General features: G+C 43.6%; 2 protein-coding genes across 2 annotated transcripts in view; one reads left to right on the top strand and one right to left on the bottom strand.

Annotated features, from left to right (window-relative positions):
- Positions 1–189, bottom strand: part of bin2b (bridging integrator 2b) — an 11,351-nt gene extending 11,162 nt beyond the window's left edge. The window contains exon 1 of the mRNA XM_056274299.1: positions 59–189. Within this exon, the coding sequence (XP_056130274.1) occupies positions 59–151 (93 nt within the window). The 5' untranslated portion in view covers positions 152–189. The remainder of the gene's footprint in view (positions 1–58) is intronic.
- A 2,634-nt stretch (positions 190–2,823) lies between these two features.
- On the top strand, positions 2,824–21,141 carry LOC130131851 (anti-Muellerian hormone type-2 receptor-like). The gene is made up of 10 exons (XM_056301619.1): positions 2,824–2,980; positions 4,580–4,750; positions 5,824–5,925; positions 7,412–7,518; positions 7,721–7,939; positions 8,810–8,924; positions 11,653–11,810; positions 12,432–12,588; positions 20,776–20,912; positions 21,040–21,141. The coding sequence occupies exons 1-10, from the start codon at positions 2,824–2,826 to the stop codon at positions 21,139–21,141; spliced, it is 1,425 nt and encodes a 474-aa protein (XP_056157594.1).
- The last annotated feature ends 2,534 nt before the right edge of the window (positions 21,142–23,675 follow it).

Below are 23,675 nucleotides of genomic sequence, written 5' to 3' on the forward strand. Positions count from 1 at the left end.
ACGTAGCCCAATACGGTTACGCGACATGAAACGGAGATCACATAGTTTACCCTCTTACCATCTCTTGAGCTCGATTTAAAGACTTCTGGACCCGTTTGGCGAGAAATCCAGCTCCAGCCTGGATGTTTGGTCCCATCTTGTTCTCCGCCATCGTGGCTTCTTCTTCTTCTGAGGCGTTTTCTTTACACCGCTTCCGACGGTTACCCTTTCCTGCGATTGTGAAACACTTTCGCAGATATAATTTCAATTCAAGGCTCCGGAAGGTGGAGCAAAAACAAAAAAAAAAAACCAAAAAAACGTGAAGGCTCCACGCAAATCCACGTCCCTCCCTACTGTTTGTCTGAACCAAACGGGTCGCTAAACTGCTGAAAATGTAGATTATATGAGTGTAAAGGGTAATGCTGTTGTTAGAGTGTAAAGGGTAATGCTGTTTTTTTACGATTGCTGATGATGACAGAAAGTTTTTTTGTTTTTTTTTTGCATTACATTGTGAACTCTTAATCTGGAATATTTTCCCGTTCGACATTCATCATTAACAAACGTATTCCTCCAGTGGGATTTTAGTCCTAATTAGAGTAAACCCCTACCTCTCACTTTGATTATACCACTATGTGTCTGTGTGTGCGCGTGCGCGCGCGCGCGTGTGCAGTCGCACACAGAAACTGCGTTTGTGCAAATTTAGGAGTGTAATTATAATTTGTGTGGGTTTTTTTTTTAATCTGTTATTTCTGCAGAGTGGACATGGATATTTTTGCCACAGAACTCTGACCAGTCCATTGGTTGGAATAAATGATCCAACTGCACACCACACTTTTTAAAAGCATGTTTTACCCTGTTTCTTCCCTGCATCCCACCACCCCACTACTCAGTAGACCCGCCGTGCAACGTTTTCTGCTGTTTGTATTAAACATTTATGTTTATGTTTATTGCTCAGCCAGTGCAACTTTGAAAATGTAGGCCTATATTAATTGCAGATCTTGATATCTCCAAAGAGAATACAATGAATATTTTATATAGGTTATTGTGTGTTCTTTCTAAATACAGCGTGGGCAGTGTGACGGTAGATTCAGATACATCATGCAGGTGTGTGTGAGTGGGAGTGATGGTGGGAAACTGCTGAAACTCCTTTCTCTTTCCCAGGACCGATAAATGGACACTCCTCAGTACAGTCTGGACTCACCATGACTATGAGCTTGCAACGCTGGCTGCTGTTCGCAACTCTGGGTAAGTGGAATTGAATTTGCTATAGTATTGTTTTCCTGTTCTGGCTCAGGGTTGACACAAAAAGGTTGGAACTTCAGTGTGTGGCTGTATGCTCTCTTTTATTTTATTTTTTTATTTTTTGGGTAGCATGTATGTCTGAAAGCATTGTAACAAAATAAAACCCTGAAACTACATGAAATTAAGATTCTGTGTTTTGCATTGTATCATGCACAGCAGTGTTGTATTGGTAGGATGTTTGGCTATAGGGACATGGGTGTATTTCAGTAACCTTGTAGGCCTAATTTACCACTTCCCATAACTCAGTGTTGTGGTACTCGTGATTTTGGTTTACCCCCAAATTGTTAGGGAAGACAAAAGAGTACTAATGTGAACGCTCAACAAAAGTACTGACATACAGCAACTTACTAGTTAATGTGTCTTGTCATGTCACTGCTCACGGCACTGTTTGCCAGAGCAGTGACATGCATATTTGCAGATGATCTCAATAATTATATTCAAAAGAAAGGAAGATAAGAACATGTAAAAAAGTCAAAGTGTATGTGTGTAGAGACTGTGTATTGTATGTGCATCAGGTACTGTAACAAATAACATAAAAAAATGATGAGGACAAGACATTTTCAAAGCACAGGCTCGCAGCATAAGTCTGTGCTCCTATTTGATGCAAATACATGCAAGTCTTGCCCCGATGGGACACTGCACCTCCAGGGTGATATACCTGACAGCGGCAACATTTCTAAGCTGTGACAAATATTTATGTTTTGGCGTCTCTGCAGGTCAAGGCATTTTACGATTAATATGGAGATATAGTGTACAGCGAGCTGACCCCAACAAAGCCACTCGTCTACAGAGTACCCTATCCACAGCAAACTATATTAAAGCCCCATGAAGATAACTGTACTTTAATGCATGGTTTGATTTTTGTTTCAGGTATTTAGGCATTTAGTCATGATGTTGGGCATCATTTAGAAGTTAAAAGATGAACATTTCACTAACCGCCCCTGCACAGACAAACTGATCAGCTTTGCTGAATCTTCTCAACAGGGCAATCGTTTAAGCCATACATAAAAAAAAGCAAGGAAGGAAGCTCACAGTCCAGTCGCACATATCTGAGCAAACCTGTAGTATGACAACAAATGGCAGAAATGAAAAGATATTAGCAGAGTTTAACCTAAAAGAAAGGATGGTTTTTCTAATGGATCATGTGAAGAAGCAGTGGGAGCTTCCCATTTTCAAAAAGGAGACATATCCTTTAAACAGTTGCTCCACTGGACTGTCTTGTAGTCTTGTTTCTTAATACTGAAACTATAAACTTAAAATTTTATAAATTTAAAATGAAATTAGTTAAAATTTAAATTATTTTTTTTGTTTTATTTCATTGTTATTATTATATTTTATTTATATATACAAAATTTAAATTAGTTAAAATTTATAAATAAATTGAAAATTATACTGAAACAACCCGTTATAAATTGATGTCCGTATTATTCTAAATGATGCCAGACAACATTTTAAAGAGATTTGCTTTGATAAAACCAAATCTTGAATGTCAACAACATCTGTTTATGTCCCTTCCCAGGTTGCATCTTTCCGGGTGTCTCCATGCAGGGGAGGCGATGTGCATTCCAGGTAAAGCCACAATTCAATGTGTTTAGGAGGAATGGCCCGGTGAACGGGTCTGTGCAGCATTGTAACAGCACCGATTGTTGTGCTGGGATTTTCAGACTCATCAACGGCACGCCTGAGATAGACTTCCTCGGTAAGAAACCCTTAAATGCAGGATGTTTAATGGTTAAACGTTTATAATCTGCGTTAAGACGTAGCATTTGAGGGCGTCCGGGTCTATTCCGTTGCCTATGACGAGTTTCCCGATTCAAATACCAGTGTTGCCTCCGGCTTGGTTGGGCATCCACAGACACAATTGGCCGTGTCTGCAGGTGGGAAGCCGGATGTGGGTGTGTCCTGGTCGCTGCACCAGCGCCTCCTCTGATCGGCCGGGGCGCCTGTTTGGGGGGGGGGGCTGGAGGAATAGTGTGATCCTCCCACAGGCTACGTGCCCCTGGCGAACTCCTATGTCAGGTGAAAAGAAGTGGCTGGCGACTCCACATGTATCGGAGGAGGCATGTGGTAGTCTAAACTTTGAAAAGCCAAAACGGTCAAAATGACCGCCATGGTCGTTCTAGATCGGGGTTGGCTAACCATATGCCATGGAGAGCCATGTGTATGTGGGTTTTCATTCCAGCTGAACTCCACACCAGGTGATTTCACTGATTAACAACCCATGTAATCAGTAAAATCACCTGGTAATCAGTGAAATCACCTGGTGTGGAATCGGGCTGGAATGAAAATCTCCATACACGTGGCTCTCCATGGCATATGGTTAGCCACCGCTGTTCTAGTAGTTTTAAGTTCCGGTCGTTGTTTGGTACTATTTACATGGCTATTTTCAGTTCGTTTTTTTACATTTCACGTTTTATAGGCCTTGTTACATTTGTTAGATTAGTAATATGTGTTTTCCGTTTAGTTTTTCAGGTAATGTTCTCACTTTTTCAATTTTGCTATTCAAGTTCGACCATGTGTCTCAGAAGTTTAAATTGTTTAAAAATAGTATTATAGTTGTTAAGATGTTAATTTTGTTGTCAGTCGTTTCTTAACAGACATACTAACATATTGTAACGTGCATGGATAAGTAGACACGTTTGCTCTTGGCTAACGGGTCAGACCCTTTAGTCGAGCGGTTAGCGTTATAAGGGTTCGCGTCCCGGCTGCGGCATTTCCTGTGGTTTCCCCCCGAATTCGCTGCAATATGCAATAAATTAATATCTCCAATGGATATTTATTTTGACAGAATAGAGTTTAAAAACAGGTGGTCATTTTGATAGGCCACGGTCGTTTTAGGTAGATCTTATCTGCCCAATGACTGCTGGGAGAGGCTCCAGCATCCCGCGACCCTGGAAACAGGATAAGCTGTTTGGATAATGGATGGATGGATGATCTAAAACCCATTTTAATGCAAATGTATGTAATTTTAGGAACATTCAGGGAGCGGCAGGTCTTATCTTTTTTTTGTCCACAAAGTCATTAAACTTTGAAAATCAGGTTTATGGATGTGGTGACGGAGGACATGCAGGTGGCTGGTGTGACAGAGGAAGATGTAGAGGACAGGAAGAAACGGAAACGGATGATCCACTGTGGCGACCCCTAACGGGTGCAGCCGAAAGTAGTAGTAGTCGCAGTAGTAGTCGTAGTAGTAGTAGCAGCAGCAGATTAAACTTGAAAATGCAAAACGGTCAAAATGACCGTCTTGGTCGTTCTTTGAAGTAACCGCGAAATGTGGTGTTCACTTGATGTGTTGCAGCATGTAATTCGATTGAAACGTCCTGCCCAGATACTAGAGACTGCAAGGCATATGTGCACCATCAAAAAAATTTACTGAAGTGTGAATGCAAAGGTGACCTTTGCAATGGCAACATCAGTTGGCCAAACTTCGACACGCCTGCGTCCACTGAGCCTCCGACTGTCCCTTCAGGTATGAAATCCTGATGATTGTAAAATTTCCGAGCAACTTTTTTTAGTGTATACTGTTGGCAATATAGTTGGACTGCTTGCAATTGCCAGATGTGAAATGACTGTGTATAAAAACAAAAGTGAGTTATCTCTCTTCTGGTCAGAGAAAATATCATTATTTTTGGCTAAGGTGTTTCTTTTTTTCTTTTTTTTTAATCAAACCCTCCACCTCCACAAAATTCTCTCCTATTCCTCCTCCAAATCTGCTTTTATCTTTTGTTTATCAGGCTTGGGCCAGTAAGTCAGATACATGAAGTGTCTGTTGCCATTACACAATGAGAGCTTTTGTTGAATGTTTACTTTGTATGCTGTAAAGGCCACCTGACTGTCTGAATCAATGGACTCCCTCTCTGGCCATGAGTTCGGTTGATGATCCCAGTCAATGGTTGGCACGGTGGCCCAGTGGTTAGCACTGTCGCCTCACAGCAAGAAGGTCCTGGGTTCGAACCCTGGGGTTGTCTAACATTGGGGGTCATCCCAGGCCCTTTCTGTGTGGAGTTTGCATGTTCTCCCTGTGTCTGCGGTGGGTTTTCTCTGGGTGCTCCAGTTTCCCCCACCATCAAAAAGACATGCATGTTAGGGTTTATGCTCCTGTCTCTGCCCCTGACTGAGGCAATAGGAAGAAATAACTGGAGTTAGTCTCCAGGCACTGCATGGCGGCTGCCTACTGCTCCTAGCTACACAACTAGGATGGGTTAAATGCAGAGAAAGAGTTGCCCCACGGGGTTAATAAAGTAGTAAAAAAAAATCTCTGCAGCTATATTTGCCCAAACTTGACTTTGAACACTTGAGTAAATTGTGTGTCTTGACATTAGGAACTCATCCTTCCCACTTTGCTGAAGCAATTCACAGACATTTTGAAGAAGAGTATGTCCTGCCTTCCTAGGGCCATCATTTAAGATAGGTTTTTTTTCACAGAAATTATTATTTTTGCTCACCATATCAACATGGCTAACTTACTTGATTGTTTTACAGCAGATGCTAATTTATTTATGGAAAATAAAATGCTAAATATGAACTCATTTTGTTTTATAGCTCTGGTAAAGGTGTCTTTAGTTACCACCCACATAGGAACATTTTTGATCCTGTGTATCCTGATTGTTGCTATCAAGTGGAGACATTGCTTCCGGAGGAAAAGTAAGAGTCTTTTTTATGATTAACATTTAAATCCCATCTAACATTTAAGTCTAAATTAGATGAGTCATTCAAAGAAGATATTATTAGAAGATTATTATTAGATTATTAACGGCCAGCATTGATGCTGTGCCCTCACAGGGTCCTGATGGAAACTGTAAAAGCTGCTGCGGCGACCCCTGAAAAACGGAAAAAGCTGAAAGAAGAAGATTAGATTATTAGAAGATATTATCCTCTATGCCCTCGGTTCAGGGATGGTCCTTCCCTCTTAACTCGTGGTGGTCGGGGGGGGGGGGCGCTAAGAGTACACCTGTCACCATCTTATAATGCGGTTATTGCAAACATTCCCAAATCCTCTGTGAATAGTACACATAGCCATTAAAACTCTAGTTAATGTTCACACCATTTGCATATGACACTGGTTGATTTCGGTCGTTAGGCACTGTATTGTTTATAAGGGGTGGGGATGCCTGCAGTCAGTTTAGACTGAAGGTGTCACTTAGTTGAGGGTTGAAACGTATCTGTCAATAAACGTATCCAGATGAACTGATTCAACCTTCTTTGATTTTCTTACCTGGATTATTGAGCATGCCTCAAGACATAGATGAATTAATTGTCATTTGAATGTGCTTTTCACGTTTATTCTTTTATTGTGTGACTATAGTGTGCCCACCACAATTGAGAAGACTGGACATTTTTGTAGATTACACATTACTGGCCAGGTGTTATATTTGCACTGGTAATGCATATAGATTTTTTTTTTTTGTCAGCGCTTGTGAAGAGATGTTGGATCACTGACATCTCTCCCATTGAATTCAGGGGGGGGGGGACATTAGAAAAGAGGGAGGTATAACTGAACTGAATCAGATGCCCTTGCGAACCGAGATATCAAGAGCAAGGATATGAGCGTGAGACGGCTGTTGATGTTGGCAGGTGCTGGCTAGGAACACACAGAAAATGAGTCTATTGTTTTGAGTCTTCTGATTTTGCCAACGCCCACTGCTTTCACAGCACCCCCCCCTAAAAAAAATGTACTAGATTATACGGACTTGACATACAAACAGCATCTCTATTGCATTCACATTCGATGACTTTGATTCAGTGCCTTAATCAACTTGCTGAATAACAGCTTCTTCAAAGAACAAAAAAAAAACAACTTTGTTTTTGTATTAAAAGGACTTCCGAGGTGTCTTACCAATCTATTTCTGCAATGTTCTCAGAAACTCACCCCTAGTCTTTCCATGCTGGGCTGTTTAACCTTGGCACTGTTACACTCCCTCTTCTACCATGGAGTGACCTTGGTTTTAATCTGCACTCCTTTTATCCTACCCTCTATTTTTTGCAATGCTCAGGCATCTGTGCAACTCTGCTCTGTAGTCATCCAGTTGCACCGATTAAAGACATATGACCACATTATCACAGAGTCAAATTGTCTCCACCAGCTGTGAGCATTCATTGTGTGATGTTGTCTATCTATTTATTGTCTCAGATGAGCAATCGCAAGCATCTTTTCAGGACAATCTTCTCACACCACTGTGTTCCTGCCATGTGCAAGAAACACCCAAGATTGACTGCACCAACATTGAACTGCAGCGGGTATTTATTCCCAGAACATGAATGGAATTAAATGTTAAACAGAATCATGTATAAGTGATATAGTGGAATATTACATCTTTGGACTAATATGTCTTATTTACTCTGCAAATAACCAGTGGGAATTCTTTACCTGTCATTTTTCAACTACCACTAATTTCTCCTCTATATTCCTCATCATGTCATATGTGCATATCTATTTCAGATTGTTGGCAGCGGCCACTTTGCCACAGTGTGGCAAGGGAGCTATCAGGGTTCTGTGGTGGCAGTGAAGATTTTCCCTGCAGACTGTGAACATGAGTTCACCCGGGAGAAGGAGGTTTATGAACTGCCGCTTATGAGGCACGCTAGGATTGTCCCCTTCTTGGGTGCAGGGAGAAACTTGGTTGGCCAGTGGTTGCTGGTTCTGGAGTTTGCTGCATGTGTGAGTGATAGCACCCCCCCCCCTCCCCCCATAAGAGAACATGTTGTCCTTCTTTCTCATTGTTGGAACCTTCAGTGTTGAATTGAGGAATGCAAAATAGAAGTGATAAGAGAAATAAGCTATGCATGTAGCCTTGCTGTTGTTTGACCACCGCATTATCTCATGCATGAAATAACAGTACCCTTATTGTAGCATTCTGAACCCATAGAATGACTATGATTTGAATTGTGCTTATGTATTTTCTATACCCCCTTTATCCAGTCTGGGGTCATGGGAGGAGTTGCAACCTTTCCCAGCAGGCACTGAGTGGAAGGTAGGGCAACAGAGCTGGGGTCTCATTTATAAAACAGTGTGTAGGAGCCTTACTAAAAGTGTACGTGCGCACAAAAGCCGAAAATGGCGTGTGCCAATTTTTTTTTTTTGTACAGGTACAAACAAGGTACAGGAACGTACAGGTGCGCATTCTCCCGTCAAGTTTGTTTTTATAGATCACAAATGTTGCGTGGGAAGTGGCGTATGCCTCTTTCAGGCTCCGTTTTGTGCATACGCAACGGTTATAAATGAGACCCCGGGGCAGCAGACACACTCAGTCACATTAATGGGCAATATAGAATGTAACATGTCTTTGGACTGTTGTTGAGGAAATCCACATGAACACAGGTACAAGATGCCAGAATTAAACCCAAAATTATCTAGCTGTGCGGCCCAGTGCATGAATGTGTCGTGTGGGGCCTGTGATGGAATGGCCGACTGCCCAGGCTGTCTCCTTGTTTTGTGCTCACTGCCTACTGGGAGAGGCTCAAGCCCCCATGAATGAATATACACATTTATTCATTTGCACAAGGAACCTGGGTTTCCGTCTGATTTTAGGGTTCCCTTGACTCTTTCCTGTGCAAGGAGACAAGTGATTTCATATCATCAATGAAGCTGTCCCTAACCCTAGCACAAGGATTAGCCTACCTTCACTCCGACATTCACAGATATGGTAAGAATGTGCTTTGAACAAAAATATGTGTGTGTGTGGGGGGGGTCAAGTCAATTTCTTTGCTGTGTTGTAAAACTACATTGTAATTTCAATGTGCATAACTCTATTAAATCACAATTATAAAAAAATGTAAATGGTAGAAACATTACCCAAATAAACAACAATAAACCCATTAAGTCACATCACAGAGAATATTTAAAGATACAATCCATGGGCTGGCCTTCAGTGAGGTGCAGGTGCAGGGACATGAAGCTGCCTCATTGTTCAGGCTACATACAGCACTTTGGGGGGGGGGGGGGGGGACGAGGACGACCGTTATTAAAATGATACAGCTTGACAGGGTGCTACTTTTGTTTCAGCAAACGCAAACAACCCAGGATTTTGAATTCTCTACTGACAGTAACCAGGAGACGGTGTAGGGGAAAAAAGAGAGATCGAACGTGTGAACATCTGGGCAGGTTGGATGCTCAGTGTGCAGCATCTCTCTGGGTTATTGTCTACGAAATCTCGTGTGTGCGTGCGTGTGTGTGCGTCCGCGCGCGAGAGAGAGAGCGAGAGAGAGAGAGGGAGATTGTCTTCATATTCGTGTATTTGCTTGTGTGCACTCACACACAACATGTTTCCGGTGTGGGAAGATGGCGGCGCGAATTCACGTTTGCGGCAGCCTCACCTAGTACCGTCCAGGCAGTGTCTTTGTCCACGTCTGCATCTAAGTGTTGTCTTCGTTTGATGGCTGGGAGAGCTTGGTCTGCTGCGTACTGTGGGACCAGGGCCCTGCCCGTAGCTGCGCCCGGGGAGGAAACACCAAGGTCGGTCTGACAGGACGCGGAAACGAGGCAGGTTAAGCTAACTGCTAGCCCATGCAGACCAGCAGTTCCGATAACACTGAAGGCGGTCTGGCGGTTGCCACGCCTAGCGTGGACTGTGGTGTTTTTGGTGTCGTCGTGTGGAGTGGTGTGTTGAGGGTGTCAGGCTGGGAGAGCTAGCGCTGGATCGGCTGAGGGAGCCTGGTCTGCGGTGTCCGGTGGGCCCAAAGACCACGACCCCTGCGTGGAGCTGCGCCCGAAGAGGAAACACCGAGGGGGGGGGGAGGTCTGACAGGACGAGGAAGCCTTGCAGGCTAAGCTAATTGCTAGCCCATGCAGACCAGCAGTTCCGACAGTCATCCTGGCTGGCGTTTGTTCCCTTGGATAGTTTTTCTTTTCTTTTTTTTAGATATATGGTTTATATATGGTTCTATATAAACCATATATCTAAACACACATCCAACACACACCCACATCTATATATAAACCATATAGCTAAACACATATCCAACACATATACACTCACCGGCAACTTTATTAGGCACACCCGTCCAACTGCTCGTTAACGCAAATTTCTAATCAGCCAATCACATGGCAGCAACTCAATGCATTTAGGCATGTAGACATGGTCAAGACGATCTGCTGCAGTTCAAACCGAGCATCAGAATGGGGAGGAAAGGTGATGTAAGTGACTTTGAACGTGGCATGGTTGTTGGTTCCAGACGGGCTGGTCTGAGTATTTCAGAAACTGCTGATCTACTGGGATTTTCACGCACAACCATCTCTAGGGTTTACAGAGAATGGTCCGAAAAAGAGAAAATATCCAGTGAGCGGCAGTTCTGTGGGCGAAAATGCCTTGTTGATGCCAGAGGTCAGGGGAGAATGGCCAGACTGGTTCGAGCTGATAGAAAGGCAACAGTAACTCAAATAACCACTCATTACAACCGAGGTATGCAGAAGAGCATCTCTGAATGCACAACACGTCGAACCTTGAGGCAGATGGGCTACAGCAGCAGAAGACCACACCGGGTGCCACTCCTGTCAGCTAAGAACAGGAAACTGAGGCTACAATTCGCACAGGCTCACCAAAATTAAACAATAGAAGATTGGAAAAACGTTGCCTGGTCTGATGAGTCTCGATTTCTGCTGTGACATTCGGATGGTAGGGTCAGAATTTGGCGTCAACAACATGAAAGCATGGATCCATCCTGCCTTGTATCAACGGTTCAGGCTGCTGCTGGTGGTGTAATGGTGTGGGGGATATTTTCTTGGCACACTTTGGGCCCCTTAGTACCAATTGAGCATCGTGTCAACGCCACAGCCTACCTGAGTATTGTTGCGGACCATGTCCATCCCCTTATGACCACAGTGTTCCCATCTTCTGATGGCTACTTCCAGCAGGATAACGCGCCATGTCATAAAGCTCGAATCATCTCAGACTGGTTTCTTGAACATGACAATGAGTTCACTGTACTCAAATGGCCTCCACAGTCACCAGATCTCAATCCAATAGAGCACCTTTGGGATGTGGTGGACCGGGAGATTCGCATCATGGATGTGCAGCCGACAAATCTGCAGCAACTGCGTGATGCTATCATGTCAATATGGACCAAACTCTCTGAGGAATGTTTCCAGTACCTTGTTGAATCTATGCCACGAAGGATTAAGGCAGTTCTGAAGGCAAAAGGGGGTCCAACCCGGTACTAGCAAGGTGTACCTAATAAAGTGGGCAGTGAGTGTATATGGTTATCAACCATATATCAATACACATATCCAAATTTGGATATGTTTTGTTCTTGTAGTTCTTGTTTTTGGATATGTTTTTGTCTTTGTGTTGCACTGCTGTGGGCTGGGAGTAACAATATTTAATGTACACAAGTACATGAAATGAAATGACAAATAAAATGTTCCTGATGTTGCAGGTATGCACAAACCAGCGTTGGCCCATAGAGACCTCAGCAGTTACAATGTGCTGGTTAGGCCAGATGGCACCTGTTTCCTGAGTGACTTTGGTTCTGCCACCATCCTGCGGTCATGTCATGAACATCATGGTTGGCAGTGTGGCTTAGGAAAAATGCAGGTGAGATCCAGATATAGCTCTGGCCTAATAACCAATAACTGCATTGGCCAGCTTATGTTGTTACTTGAAAAATGGGTAGGTCTCTGATTGATTGATAGCTATGGTACAACTCATTTATACCAGGCTTACTATGGAAATGGTCCTTTGACACTTTTTTGCCAACGTCCAAACATTTGAAGGCAAGTTTTATCCCTAAGAATGGGGGGGGGGGTGCTGTACATCGTCAGTTATTCTATTTACATGTGTTGGAAATGTGATTCCAAAGCCCTCTCCTGCTTAAATGTGATTTAGGGCTATTCAAGTACATTTGATTTGACTCAGCTTGACTTGATGAAATTTTACACATTCTCAATGTAATTGAAATAATAATGAATTACACTTTATCTACCTAAACTGTGATATAATTTCCACAAGCCCATGGCCCATCTAGGGTATTTGCTTCATTGTGTTCAATGTTTTAATTGATGTGAATGTAAAGGTAGATTTGTATTTGCACGATTGCTTATGCAAATATGTGATGCTTTTCTAGCATCAACCCGCTGTTTTATATATAAGGACATGCATATTTGCAACTAACCGATCAAATAATATAATTCCACAACCCTCTCCATTCATGTACAGGGTCATGCCCAGGTGGGCACACCACGTTATATGTCCCCTGAAATCCTTGAAGGCTCTGTGAACCTTCGCAGTGGCTCCTGCCTTTTGCAGGGGGACATCTATGCCTTAGGGCTGCTGCTCTGGGAGATCTGGATGCGCTGCTCGGATCTGTTTGAAAGTAAAATCTTTTGTTACTTCTCACTTTGGCAGACCTGGTCAGGTACTCTAAGTGTACGTTAAAATACATTGGGGGGGAAAGGCAAATATAAAGCTCTTGCTGTACAAGATCTTTCTCTATGATCGTAGATAAGAAAATCAGACCCCACTATTTTACTATAACAGAAACTGGAAAATGTGACCTTTCTATGGCTTTGAGGTTAATATATCAGTAGTGTTGAGTACTAGTCACATGACTTCAAAAGACATCATCAGAGAAAATAAGAAAAAATATTACGATAAAAGTCAAATCAATCACATAAACCATCTTACCCCCACCCCCCACCCCACCATTTTCTCCCAAATTGTACTTCGCCAATTATCCCAATCTTCCGAGCTGTTCCGGTCACTGCTCCACCCCCTCTGCCGATCTGGGGAGAGCTGCAGTCTACCACATGCCTCCTCTGATACATGTCAAGTCGCCAGCCACTTCTTTTCACCTGACAGTGAGGAGTTTCGCCAGGGGGACGTAGCGCGTGGGATTATCACGCTGTTCCCCCTTAGTTCCCCTTCTCCCCACTCGCAGACACAGCCAATTGTCTGTAGGGACGCCCGACCAAGCCGGAGGTAACACGGATTCGAACCAGCGATCCCCATGTTGGTAGGCAACGGAATAGACTGCCACGCCACCCGGACGCCAATGTCTTACCTCCCCCCCTTTTTTTCCCTTCCAATTGTACTTGGCCAATTACCCCACTCTTCCGAGCTGCTCCACGCCCTCTGCTGAGGGAGGGCCGCAGACTACCACATGCCTCCTCCGATACATGTGGAGTCGCTAGCCGCTTTTTTTTCATCTGACAGGAGTTTCACCAGGGGGACATAGCGCGTGGGGGGGATCAGGCGCCCCGACCGATCAGAGGAGGCGCTAGTGCAGCGACCAGGACACATACCCACATCCGGCTTTCCACCCGCAGACATGGCCGATTGTGTCTGTAGGGACACCCGACCAAGCCAGAGGTAACACGGGGATTCGAACCGAGATCCCCGTGTTGGTAGGCAACGGAATAAACCACTACGCTACCCGGACAATCTCTTACATTTTTAATGCATTTCTGACAAGGGATATCCTCATTATGCAAAGCTCTTTTCCTCTGAGCAGAAAGAATGCCTCCTGACAGGGTAGGTTTTCGTGGTATCCTGTTGTAGAGTAATGATATGGGTTATTACTGAAGAGTCCAATAGGTGGCTTGTTATGCTGTTCAGAGTGCATGTTCTGTAACCGTAGAAGAAGAGTTACAGGAGTCACCGTCCGGAAGCTCGGGGTTGATACAACGTTAGACGTGAATGTAACGTGTAATGGCACTACACTTTAAGTCAGTAAAATGTTGAAACTAAGTTTGAGATGGTGTGGACAGTCAATTCTTCACAAGATACGTCTTTTTGGTGACGAGGAAAAAGTCTTTTGAAGAGGACACTGATAACGGTTTGAATGACAAAGCAGACAGCAGCGCGACGGGTCAGGTTGGTTAGCAGTTGCTAATGCTAAAGCTAGCAAAGTGAAGAGGATTGTTTTCGGCTAACAAAGGGGGAGAGAGAAGTAGTGAAGAAATGGCTACAATTGACACGCTCGCAGCGTTTGATTCCAAAAATCAAACTTGGGAGGAGTATTGTGAAATACTGGATCTTTTTCTTTTTTTGCAGCCAATGCCATTGACGACAGAGATAGGCAGAGAGCTATACTCAAAAGTGTCGTCGGAGCATCAACATACAGCTTGACGAGGAACCTTCTCAGCCTAGACAAGCCGAAGGACAAAACCTACCAGCAACTTGTAGTGCTGCCGAAAAATCGCTTGAACCCAAAGCCGAACGAAATTGTGCAAAGGTACACGTTTGATTCCCAAGTCTAATGAATCAGTAATGGAGTATGTGGCAGAGCTGCGTCGGCTGGCGCGGGACTGTAACTACGGTGGCACTTTACAGCAGATGTTGAGAGAGAGAATCGTCTGTGGGATTAATGACGGCCGGATTCAAAGACGGCTCCTGGCAGAAGCAGATTTGACATTTGAAAAAGCCTTGGCAATTGCCGTAGCAGCGGAGACCGCAAACAAAAATGCCCATGATCTGCAAAATCCCAGTGCAACGGCAAAGTGCTTCAATGTAAACAACGGCTGGCACGAGGCTGGTGCGTTCAAGGGAGCTACGAAGGAGTGCTACCATTGCAAAGGACAACATACTGCATCAGAACGTAAGTTTAAACAAGAAAAATTGCACGTTTGCGGGGAAGATAGGGCACATTGCTAGAGCTTGCCGTAACAAGAATATCCAGAATAAATGGAATAACAAAGTGCCTGATGTAAAGAGAGATAAAGGGCGGAGTTCAAACTACCGTTCCCATGAAGTGCTAGAGAAGCATGATGACAGTAACACTGATAGCTCAGAAGAAGGCACATTCACACTGAAGTGCATGAAGTTTAAATTGGGACATATGAGTGAGGTGCAAATGAGAAGAGTAGACCCATATGCTGTGAAGATGAAACTAAATGGGAAATTTTACTTTTGAGAGAGATACCAGCTGCAGTCTCACAGTAATGAATGAAAAAACAATTAAAATGATGTGGAAAGACACAGAAACTCCTCAGATGACGCCAGTCAAAATCAAGTTGGAGATTTATACAGGGGACCCTGTTAAGGTGATTGGAGCAGCACTTGTCAGTGTTAAATACAAGCAGCAAAGCGCTAAACTGCCCATCGTTGTGGTCAAAGGGAATGGCCCCACCTTACTCAGATGAGGCTGGCTGGAGGAGCTACATCTAAGATGGAGAGAAATCAAATACCGACACAAAGCCTGTCAAGTGAAGCACATCAAAGCAGAGAAAAGACCACCACAGCAGGTGTTAAGCAAACATGAGGATGTGTTCAAAGAGGAGCTTGTCACACTTAAAGGTACCAAGGCTACCATCCATGTGAAAGACAACCCAATCCCATGATTCTTTCGTCCCAGGTCTGTCCCCTACGCCATGCGAGCAAAAGTAGATGAAGAAATAGACAGACTGTTGAAAGAAGGCATAATCACACCGGTGAAATATTCAGAATGGGCAGCCCCAGTTGTGCCAACCTTGAAGCCTGGGGGAACTGTGAGATTATGTGGAGATTACAAACTCACCGTGAACACTGTTTCCTCACTGGAGCAATATCCAATACCTCAGGTAGATGACCTTTTCGCAGCACTGTCTGAGGGAAAACGGTTTACAAAATTGGATATGAGTCACACATACCAGCAAGTACTCATGGACGATGAATCAAAGAAATACTTGACAGTGAACACACACTGTGGTTTGTTCACATACAACAGACTGCTGTTTGGAGTCGCCTCAGCACCAGTTATATTCCGAGGGACCATAGAGGATCTGTTAAGAGGAATTCCACAAGTGACAGTGTACCTTGATGACATTTTGGTGAGTGGATGAGGCAGACCACCTAAAAAACCTCGACACAGTGTTGACAAGGCTGGAAGAGGCTGGGCTGCGCTTAAGGAGGAATAAATGCACCTTCCTACAGGAGGAAGTGGAGTATTTGGGACATCAGGTGGACGCACAGGGACTTCACCCTGTGGAGAGAAAAGTGAAAGCCATCCAGGAAGTTCCTGCTCCCACAAATGTCACTGAACTCAAGTCATATTTAGGTTTTCTAAACTACTACAACAAATTCCTTCCCAACCCAGCGACCTTGTTGGCTCCACTGCATGAACTTTTAAGACATGTGCGATGGAAGTGGGAAAAGGAGCAGAAGATGCTTTTCAAAAATTCAAGGCCTTGCTGAACACATCAAATGTGTTAATTCACTATTCAGCTGACCGAGAATTGATTCTGTCATGTGATGCGTCACCATATGGAGTGGGCGCCGTTTTATCACACAGGATGGATGACGGTAGTGAGAGGCCTATAGGATTCATGTCAAGCACACTGATGCCTGCTGAGATAAGATACTCTCAGCTTGACAAGGCTTGGCAGTCCTGTTTGGTGTTGAGAGGTTTCACAAGTACTTATATGGGCGAGCCTTCATCAGCTACACATCATAAGCCGTTGATCTACCTCTTCAATGAGAAAAAACCCATTCCACAAATGGGTTCCCCAAGAGTTCAGAGATGGGCTGTGCACCTGAGCGCCTATGAGTACAACATAGTGTACAAACCAGGAAAACACCACGCCAACACGGACGCATTGAGCAGACTGCCTCTGTCTGAAACACTGAGGAAGGAGGAGAAACCAAACATGTCTTGATGATGGATCTACTAGATGAGACACTGGTGGACCCAAACAAAATAAAAAGCTGGACAGCTAAGGATGTGATATTGTCACAAGTCCATGCTTACATCCTAAAAGGTTGGCCTGCAGAGACAGACGCTCACTTTCAAGCCTTATCATCAGCGGAGAATGGAGCGGAGTGTGAGGGATGGTTGTGTGCTCTGGGGAGCCAGAGTTATCATACCTACAAAAGGCAGAGACAAAATGCTAAAGTTACTACACCAAACCCACAGCGGCATCTTAAAAGTGAAAGGCCTGGCCTAGATCTTATCTATGGTGGCCAGGAATGGACCAGGACATTGAAAAGGCAGTGCAGTCTTGTGAGGAGTGTCAAGACACCCCAAAAGGTACCACCAACCGCACCGTTACACCCCTGGGAGTGGCCGGAGTCGCCATTGTCAAGGATTCATGTGGACTATGCGGGGCCTTTCCTAGGAGAAATGTTTCGACTGATGGTTGGACGCCCATTCAAAGTGGATGGACATTTACCCGATGAAGACAGCGACACCACAGTGGCTGGGTTAAAAATTTAAAAAAAACCGCATCCTAAAGTCATGTACCAAGAATAAACAGATCCCAGTGCTACATACAACCCAAATATCCACTCAGTGTTATAGAAAAAATAAAAACTGTAATGAATGTTTAGACACAAATAAAACTTAAGACAGTTAACACAACTCTTCATCATCCCTGTATCTCTTGATAATCAGTCCTTTGTACTTTGAGTTCCATGCTCGTACTGTTCCACAATTTTCCCCCACAGATTGAAATGTCCATGCTCCTCAAAGTTGTACGAACACAATTTCTTGAATTTCGCTTCCCTCTCAAATTATATTCCCCTAATTCTAAGAGATGTGCTCACCATATCTGCTGCTGTCTTCTGCTGGAATAACACCTATGGGAATATTAACGGGAAATGGTTTTGGCTGTTAACAAAGTCTTTACTAACTAATAAAGTAAAAGAAATATCTTCAAAAATAATGCATAGAGGTTATCCAGTGAAGACTTACTTCACTAAATATATGTTAGATTTGGACACTAACTCTTGACTAACTCTTGTTTCAGTATAAATTGTGAAGAAACTTTATTACATTTGTTTGTATTGCAAAATCGTTTGGACCAATATGGTGAATTTTATAAACCGAAGTGGTATACACTTCATTATCATTGAGAGGCATGTATTGTGTGGGGTTAAGAAGGATGACCTTAATAATATAGATGATTTGTACTTTATCAATCTCATCTTATGTCTTGGCAAATATCACATACACAACAGCAAATTTTCTGAGCAAAGGCCAAATTTTATGGTTTTTAGAGCCACTCTTAATATATATTTGGAAACTTGGTGCAAATATTAAAGCCAGAAAGTCTGTGTTTGTAAAATATATTCTTTTTCTTAAAGAAAAAAAAAAGGGCGGCACAGTGGCTCAGTGGTGAGCACTCACAGCAAGAAGGTCCTGGGTTTGAACCCCAAGCCGTCCCAGGTCCTTTGTGTAGAGTTTGCATGTTCTCTCTGGGTGCTCCGGTTTCCTCCCACCATCGAAAGGACATGCATGGGGGTCTGGGTGACATAGCGGTCTATTCCGTTGCCTACCAACACAAGGATCGCCGGTTTGAGTCCCTGTGTTACCTCTTGCTCGGTCGGGCGTCCCTACAGACACAATTGACCTTGTCTGCAGATAGGCCGGATGTGGGTATGTGTTTGAGGGGAATAGCGTGATCCTCCCACATGCTACGTCCCCCTGGCGAAGCTCCTCACTGTCAGGTGAAAAGAAGTGGCTGGCAACTCCAGATGTATCAGAGGAAGCATATGGTAGTCTGCAGCCCTCCCCTGATCAGCAGAGGAGGTGGAGCAGCAACCAGGACAGGTCAGAAGAGTTGGGTATTTGGCCAAGTACAACTGTGAAGAAAAAGGGGGAAAAATCCACCAAAAAAAAATGCATGTTAGGGTTAATCCTGTCTGTGTTCCTGACCAAGGTAATGGAAAGAGGAACTGGAGTTGGTCTGCGGGCGCTGCAGCTGCCCACTGTTCCTATACAATGGGATGGGTTAAATGCAGAGAATGATTTTGTTCTACGAATACAATGAAAAATTGGCTTTCTTATTTCTTAAATATTCTTTAATTGAAACTTAATCTCCTAGCACATTTATTCACTGTATGTATTGCTGTTCCTTTTGGCAATACTACAGTTAATGTCAAAATTATTAGCCCCCTTTATGAAATCAAACAAAATCCTTAACTTTTTCATGGAAATGACCGTAACCAAAAGTGTTTATAGTTTAATTGTTTCCAAAAGAACAAAGACAAAATCTCCACGCAGTTTGACTAAGATATTTTACAAACAAAAATGACAAGGCCAAAATTATTAGTCCTCTGACAATTAATAGTCAATAGTGTAACTTTTCTGACTCACAACTGACAACAACCTCTTATGGTGGTTCCTAACTAGGTTGGCACATGTCTCTTGAGGGATCTTAGCTCATTCTTCCATGGCAAATTGTTCCAGCTCATCCAAATTGTGTGATTTTCAAGCGTTGACATTAACATTGAGCTCCTGCCCCAGATTCTCAATAGGATTGAGATCTGGGCTCTAAGAGGGCCACTCCAGGACCTTGATTTTGGTGTCCTTCAAAAAGTTTTGGACCAACTTGGATGTATGCTTCGTGTCATTCTCTTGCTGGAAGACCCAGCAGCGACCTAAAGCTAGACTGGCAGCAGATTTCTTTACATTATCCTTCAAAATGTCAACATAATCCTCTTCATGATCCCATGTACCCGAACAAGGTTCCCTGTGCCTAAAACAGCAAAACACCCCCACAGCATTATGCTCCCACCACCATGTTTAACTGTGGCAACTGTGTTTTTAGGGTTGAAGGCCTCTCCCTCCCTTCACCAAACAAAAGCAACATCCATGTGCCCAAACAGCTCAAGTTTAGTCTCATCAGAACAAAGGACAGACTTCCAAAACTCATGCCCATGTTTCAAACGTTCACGGGCAAACTTCAGTCTGGCTTTGATGTGCCGCTGTGTGAGCAATGGAGTTTTTCTTGGACTATGACCTCGAAGCCCACCACGATGAAGAGCCCTCACAACAGTCTTCCTTGAAACATCAAGTCCAGAAGAGGCCAGTTCAGCAACAATCATCTTGACAGAGATCTGGGGATTGTTGTTGACATCTCTGACTATTTTCCTCTCCAAAGTTTTTGAAATATTGCACTTTCGACCACGCCCAGGTTTGTTTCTAACAGAATTTGTCTCCTAGTGCTTTGCAACGATGCAACGTACAGCTGTTCTAGACACTGTGGAATGCTTGGAAATGGCAGTATAGCCTTCCCCCTTAAGATGAGCATCCACTATCTTCTTTCTGAGTTCCAGACTGATTTCTTTACTTTTTGGCATGATGAAATTACTTCTTACCAAGAATTTAAGAGTAGTCCCTCTCAATCAAGTGTTCAAGTGCCCCTAGCCCTGTTCATCGGAGTCCCTTAAGTAAAGTTCAATACTGATTGATTGCTCAGGTGTGGTTTGAAAGCTGATTGATTGGTCAGGTGTGTTTTGAAAGCAAAAAAAATATCACATGGGGGGGCTAATAATTTTAACCACCTCAATTTTCACTACATTTGGTATAAAGCAAACCTGAAGATTTATTTTACATTCCAAAATGTACCAAATAGCGGCCTTAACATTGATGAATGTTTTACTATGTAAAGTTTTATGAATGATGCAAACATTGGGCAGAATTTTAGGGAAATGTTCGATAGTTCCTTGGGAGCTAATAATTTTGACCTTAACTGTATGTTCTTTGTTTACTGTAATGCTTGTATCCTGTTACATATTGTAAACTTTGTACAACTTAAATGTTCTTTTAATAAAAAAACAACAAAACAAATGTCTTCATCTGCAGGCAGGCTGGTGCCACGACATTGCTTGCCTTATGAAACTGAACTGGGAGAAAATATTTCAATGGAGAGCCTCATTCTGTATGTTTCTAACATGGACAAGAGGCCTTCCATGCCAAAACACTGGGACCAGAAACCCCAGGTATTCCTCCAATGTGTAACTCACTGACGGAAGTATATGTAGCTTGATGTATTTGCTAACTAAAAAAAATACAGAGGTACATGACATCCATGTGTAATTTGTGTTGACTATTAAATATCAATTTCAGGGACCTGCCCTGCAGGAGCTAGTGGTGGAGTGTTGGGATCATGACCCAGAAGCCAGGCTGACGGCTCAATGTATTGTAGACCGATTACTCTCTCTCCAGTAATGTTACCTTGTGTAATTTGTATTATTTTTACTCATTATCATTATAATTGGAAGTAGTAGGAATAGTGGTAGTAGGCTATTCTTATTATCATTATCATCATTATTACATTTTTTTAGCTTCATCTTAAAAATAATTTGTACTATTCAATGCCAATGTTATTAAAGCCTTTGTATTTGTGTTTATCTGTATTATTAAGACTCCTGACTTTTTTGCCTTTATCACGCTTTAGGGATATCTGGCTTTTGTTTGATGTAGCCTAATTGCTATTGAAGGATACAATGTCAAACTTACCCGCTATTTTGAATGTTGTGGACAACTGTTGGCATGCCCAAGTAACTTTTTGATCAATTCTGAGTATTTTGGGTTTCTTTATCTACTACTACTACTTTCGGCTGCTCCCGTTAGGGGTCGCCACAGCGGATCATCCGTTTCCATTTCTTCCTGTCTTCTGCGTCTTCCTCTGTCACACCAGCCACCTGCATGTCTTCCCTCACCACATCCATAAACCTCCTCTTTGGCCTTCCTCTTCTCCTCTTCCCTGGCAGCTCCATATTCAGCATCCTTCTCCCAATATACTCAGCATCTCTCCTCCACACATGTCCAAGCCATCTCAATCTTGCCTCTCTTGCTTTGTCTCCAAACCGTCCAACCTGAGCGGTCCCTCTAATATAATCGTCCCTAATCCTGTCCTTCTTCGTTACTCCCAGTGAAAATCTTAGCATCTTCAACTCTGCCACCTCCAGCTCCGCCTCCTGTCTTTTCGTCAGTGCCACTGTCTCCAAACCATATAACATAGCTGGTCTCACAACCATCTTGTAAACTTTCCCTTTAACTCTTGCTGGTACCCTTCTGTCGCAAATCACTCCTGACACACTTCTCCACCCACTCCAACCTGCCTGCACTCTCTTTTTCACCTCTCTACTGCACTCCCCGTTACTTTGGACAGTTGACCCCAAGTATTTAAACTCAGATGTCTTTGTCACCTCCACTCCTTGCATCCTGACCATTCCACTGTCCTCTCTCTCATTCACGCATAGGTATTCCGTCTTGCTCCTACTGACTTTCATTCCTCTTCTCTCTAGTGCATACCTCCACCTCTCCAGGCTCTCCTCAACCTGCCCCCTACTCTCACTACAGATCACAATGTCATCCGCGAACATCATCGTCCATGGAGACTCCTGCCTGATCTTGTCCGTCAACCTGTCCATCACCATTGCAAACAAGAAAGGGCTAAGAGCCGATCCTTGATGTAATCCCACCTCCACCTTGAACCCATCCGTCATTCCAACCGCACACCTCACCATTGTCACACTTCCCTCATACGTATCCTGCACCACTCCTACATACTTCTCTGCAACTCCTGACTTCCTCATACAATACCACACCTCCTCTCTCGGTACTCTGTCATAAGCTTTCTCTAAATCTACAAAGACACAATGCAACTCTTTCTGGCCTTCTCTATACTTCTCAATCAACATTCTCAAAGCAAACATCGCATCTGTGGTGCTCTTTCGTGGCATGAAACCATACTGCTGCTCGCTGATCGTCACCTCTCCTCTTAACCTAGCTTCTATTACTCTTTCCCAAATCGTCATGCTGTGGCTGATCAACTTTATACCTCTGTAGTTGTTACAGTTCTGCACATCGCCCTTGTTCTTGAAAATCGGTACCAGTATGCTTCTTCTCCACTCCTCAGGCATCCTCTCACTTTCCAGGATTGTGTTAAACAATCTAGTTAGAAACTCCACTGCCATCTCTCCTAAACATCTCCATGCCTCCACAGGTATGTCATCAGGACCAACTGCCTTTCCATTCTTCATCCTCTTCATAGCTGCCCTCACTTCCTCCTTGCTAATCCGCTGAACTTCCTGATTCACTATCCCTACATCATCCAACCTTCTCTCTCTCTCATTTTCTTCATTCATCAGCCCCTCAAAGTATTCCTTCCACCTTCTTAGCACACTCTCCTCGCTTGTCAGCACATTTCCATCTCTATCCTTGATCGCCCTAACTTGCTGCACATCCTTTGCAGCTTGGTCCCTCTGTCTAGCCAATCGGTACAAGTCCTTTTCTCCTTCCTTAGTGTCTAATCTGTCATACAACTCACCATACGCCTTTTCCTTTGCCTTTGCCACCTCTCTCTTTGCTTTACGCTGCATCTCCTTGTACTCCTGTCTACTTTCTTCATCTCTCTGACTATCCCACCTCTTCTTTGCCAACCTTTTCCTCTGTATAATTTGCTGTACTTCCTCATCCCACCACCAAGTCTCCTTGTCTTCCTTCCTCTGTCCTGATGACACACCAAGTACCTTCCTAGCTGTCTCCCTCACTATTTCTGCAGTGGTTTTCCAGCCATCTGGCAACTCTTCACTACCACCCAGTGCCTGTCTTAACTCCTGCCTGAACTCCACACAACAGTCTTCCTTCTTCAACTTCCACCATTTGATCTTCGGCTGTGTCTTCACTCGCTTCCTCTTCTTGGTCTCCAAAGTCATCCTACAGACCACCATCCGATGCTGCCTGGCTACGCTCTC

This window comes from Lampris incognitus, chromosome 2 (assembly GCF_029633865.1).
Source record: "Lampris incognitus isolate fLamInc1 chromosome 2, fLamInc1.hap2, whole genome shotgun sequence".
Lineage (NCBI taxonomy): Eukaryota > Metazoa > Chordata > Actinopteri > Lampriformes > Lampridae > Lampris > Lampris incognitus.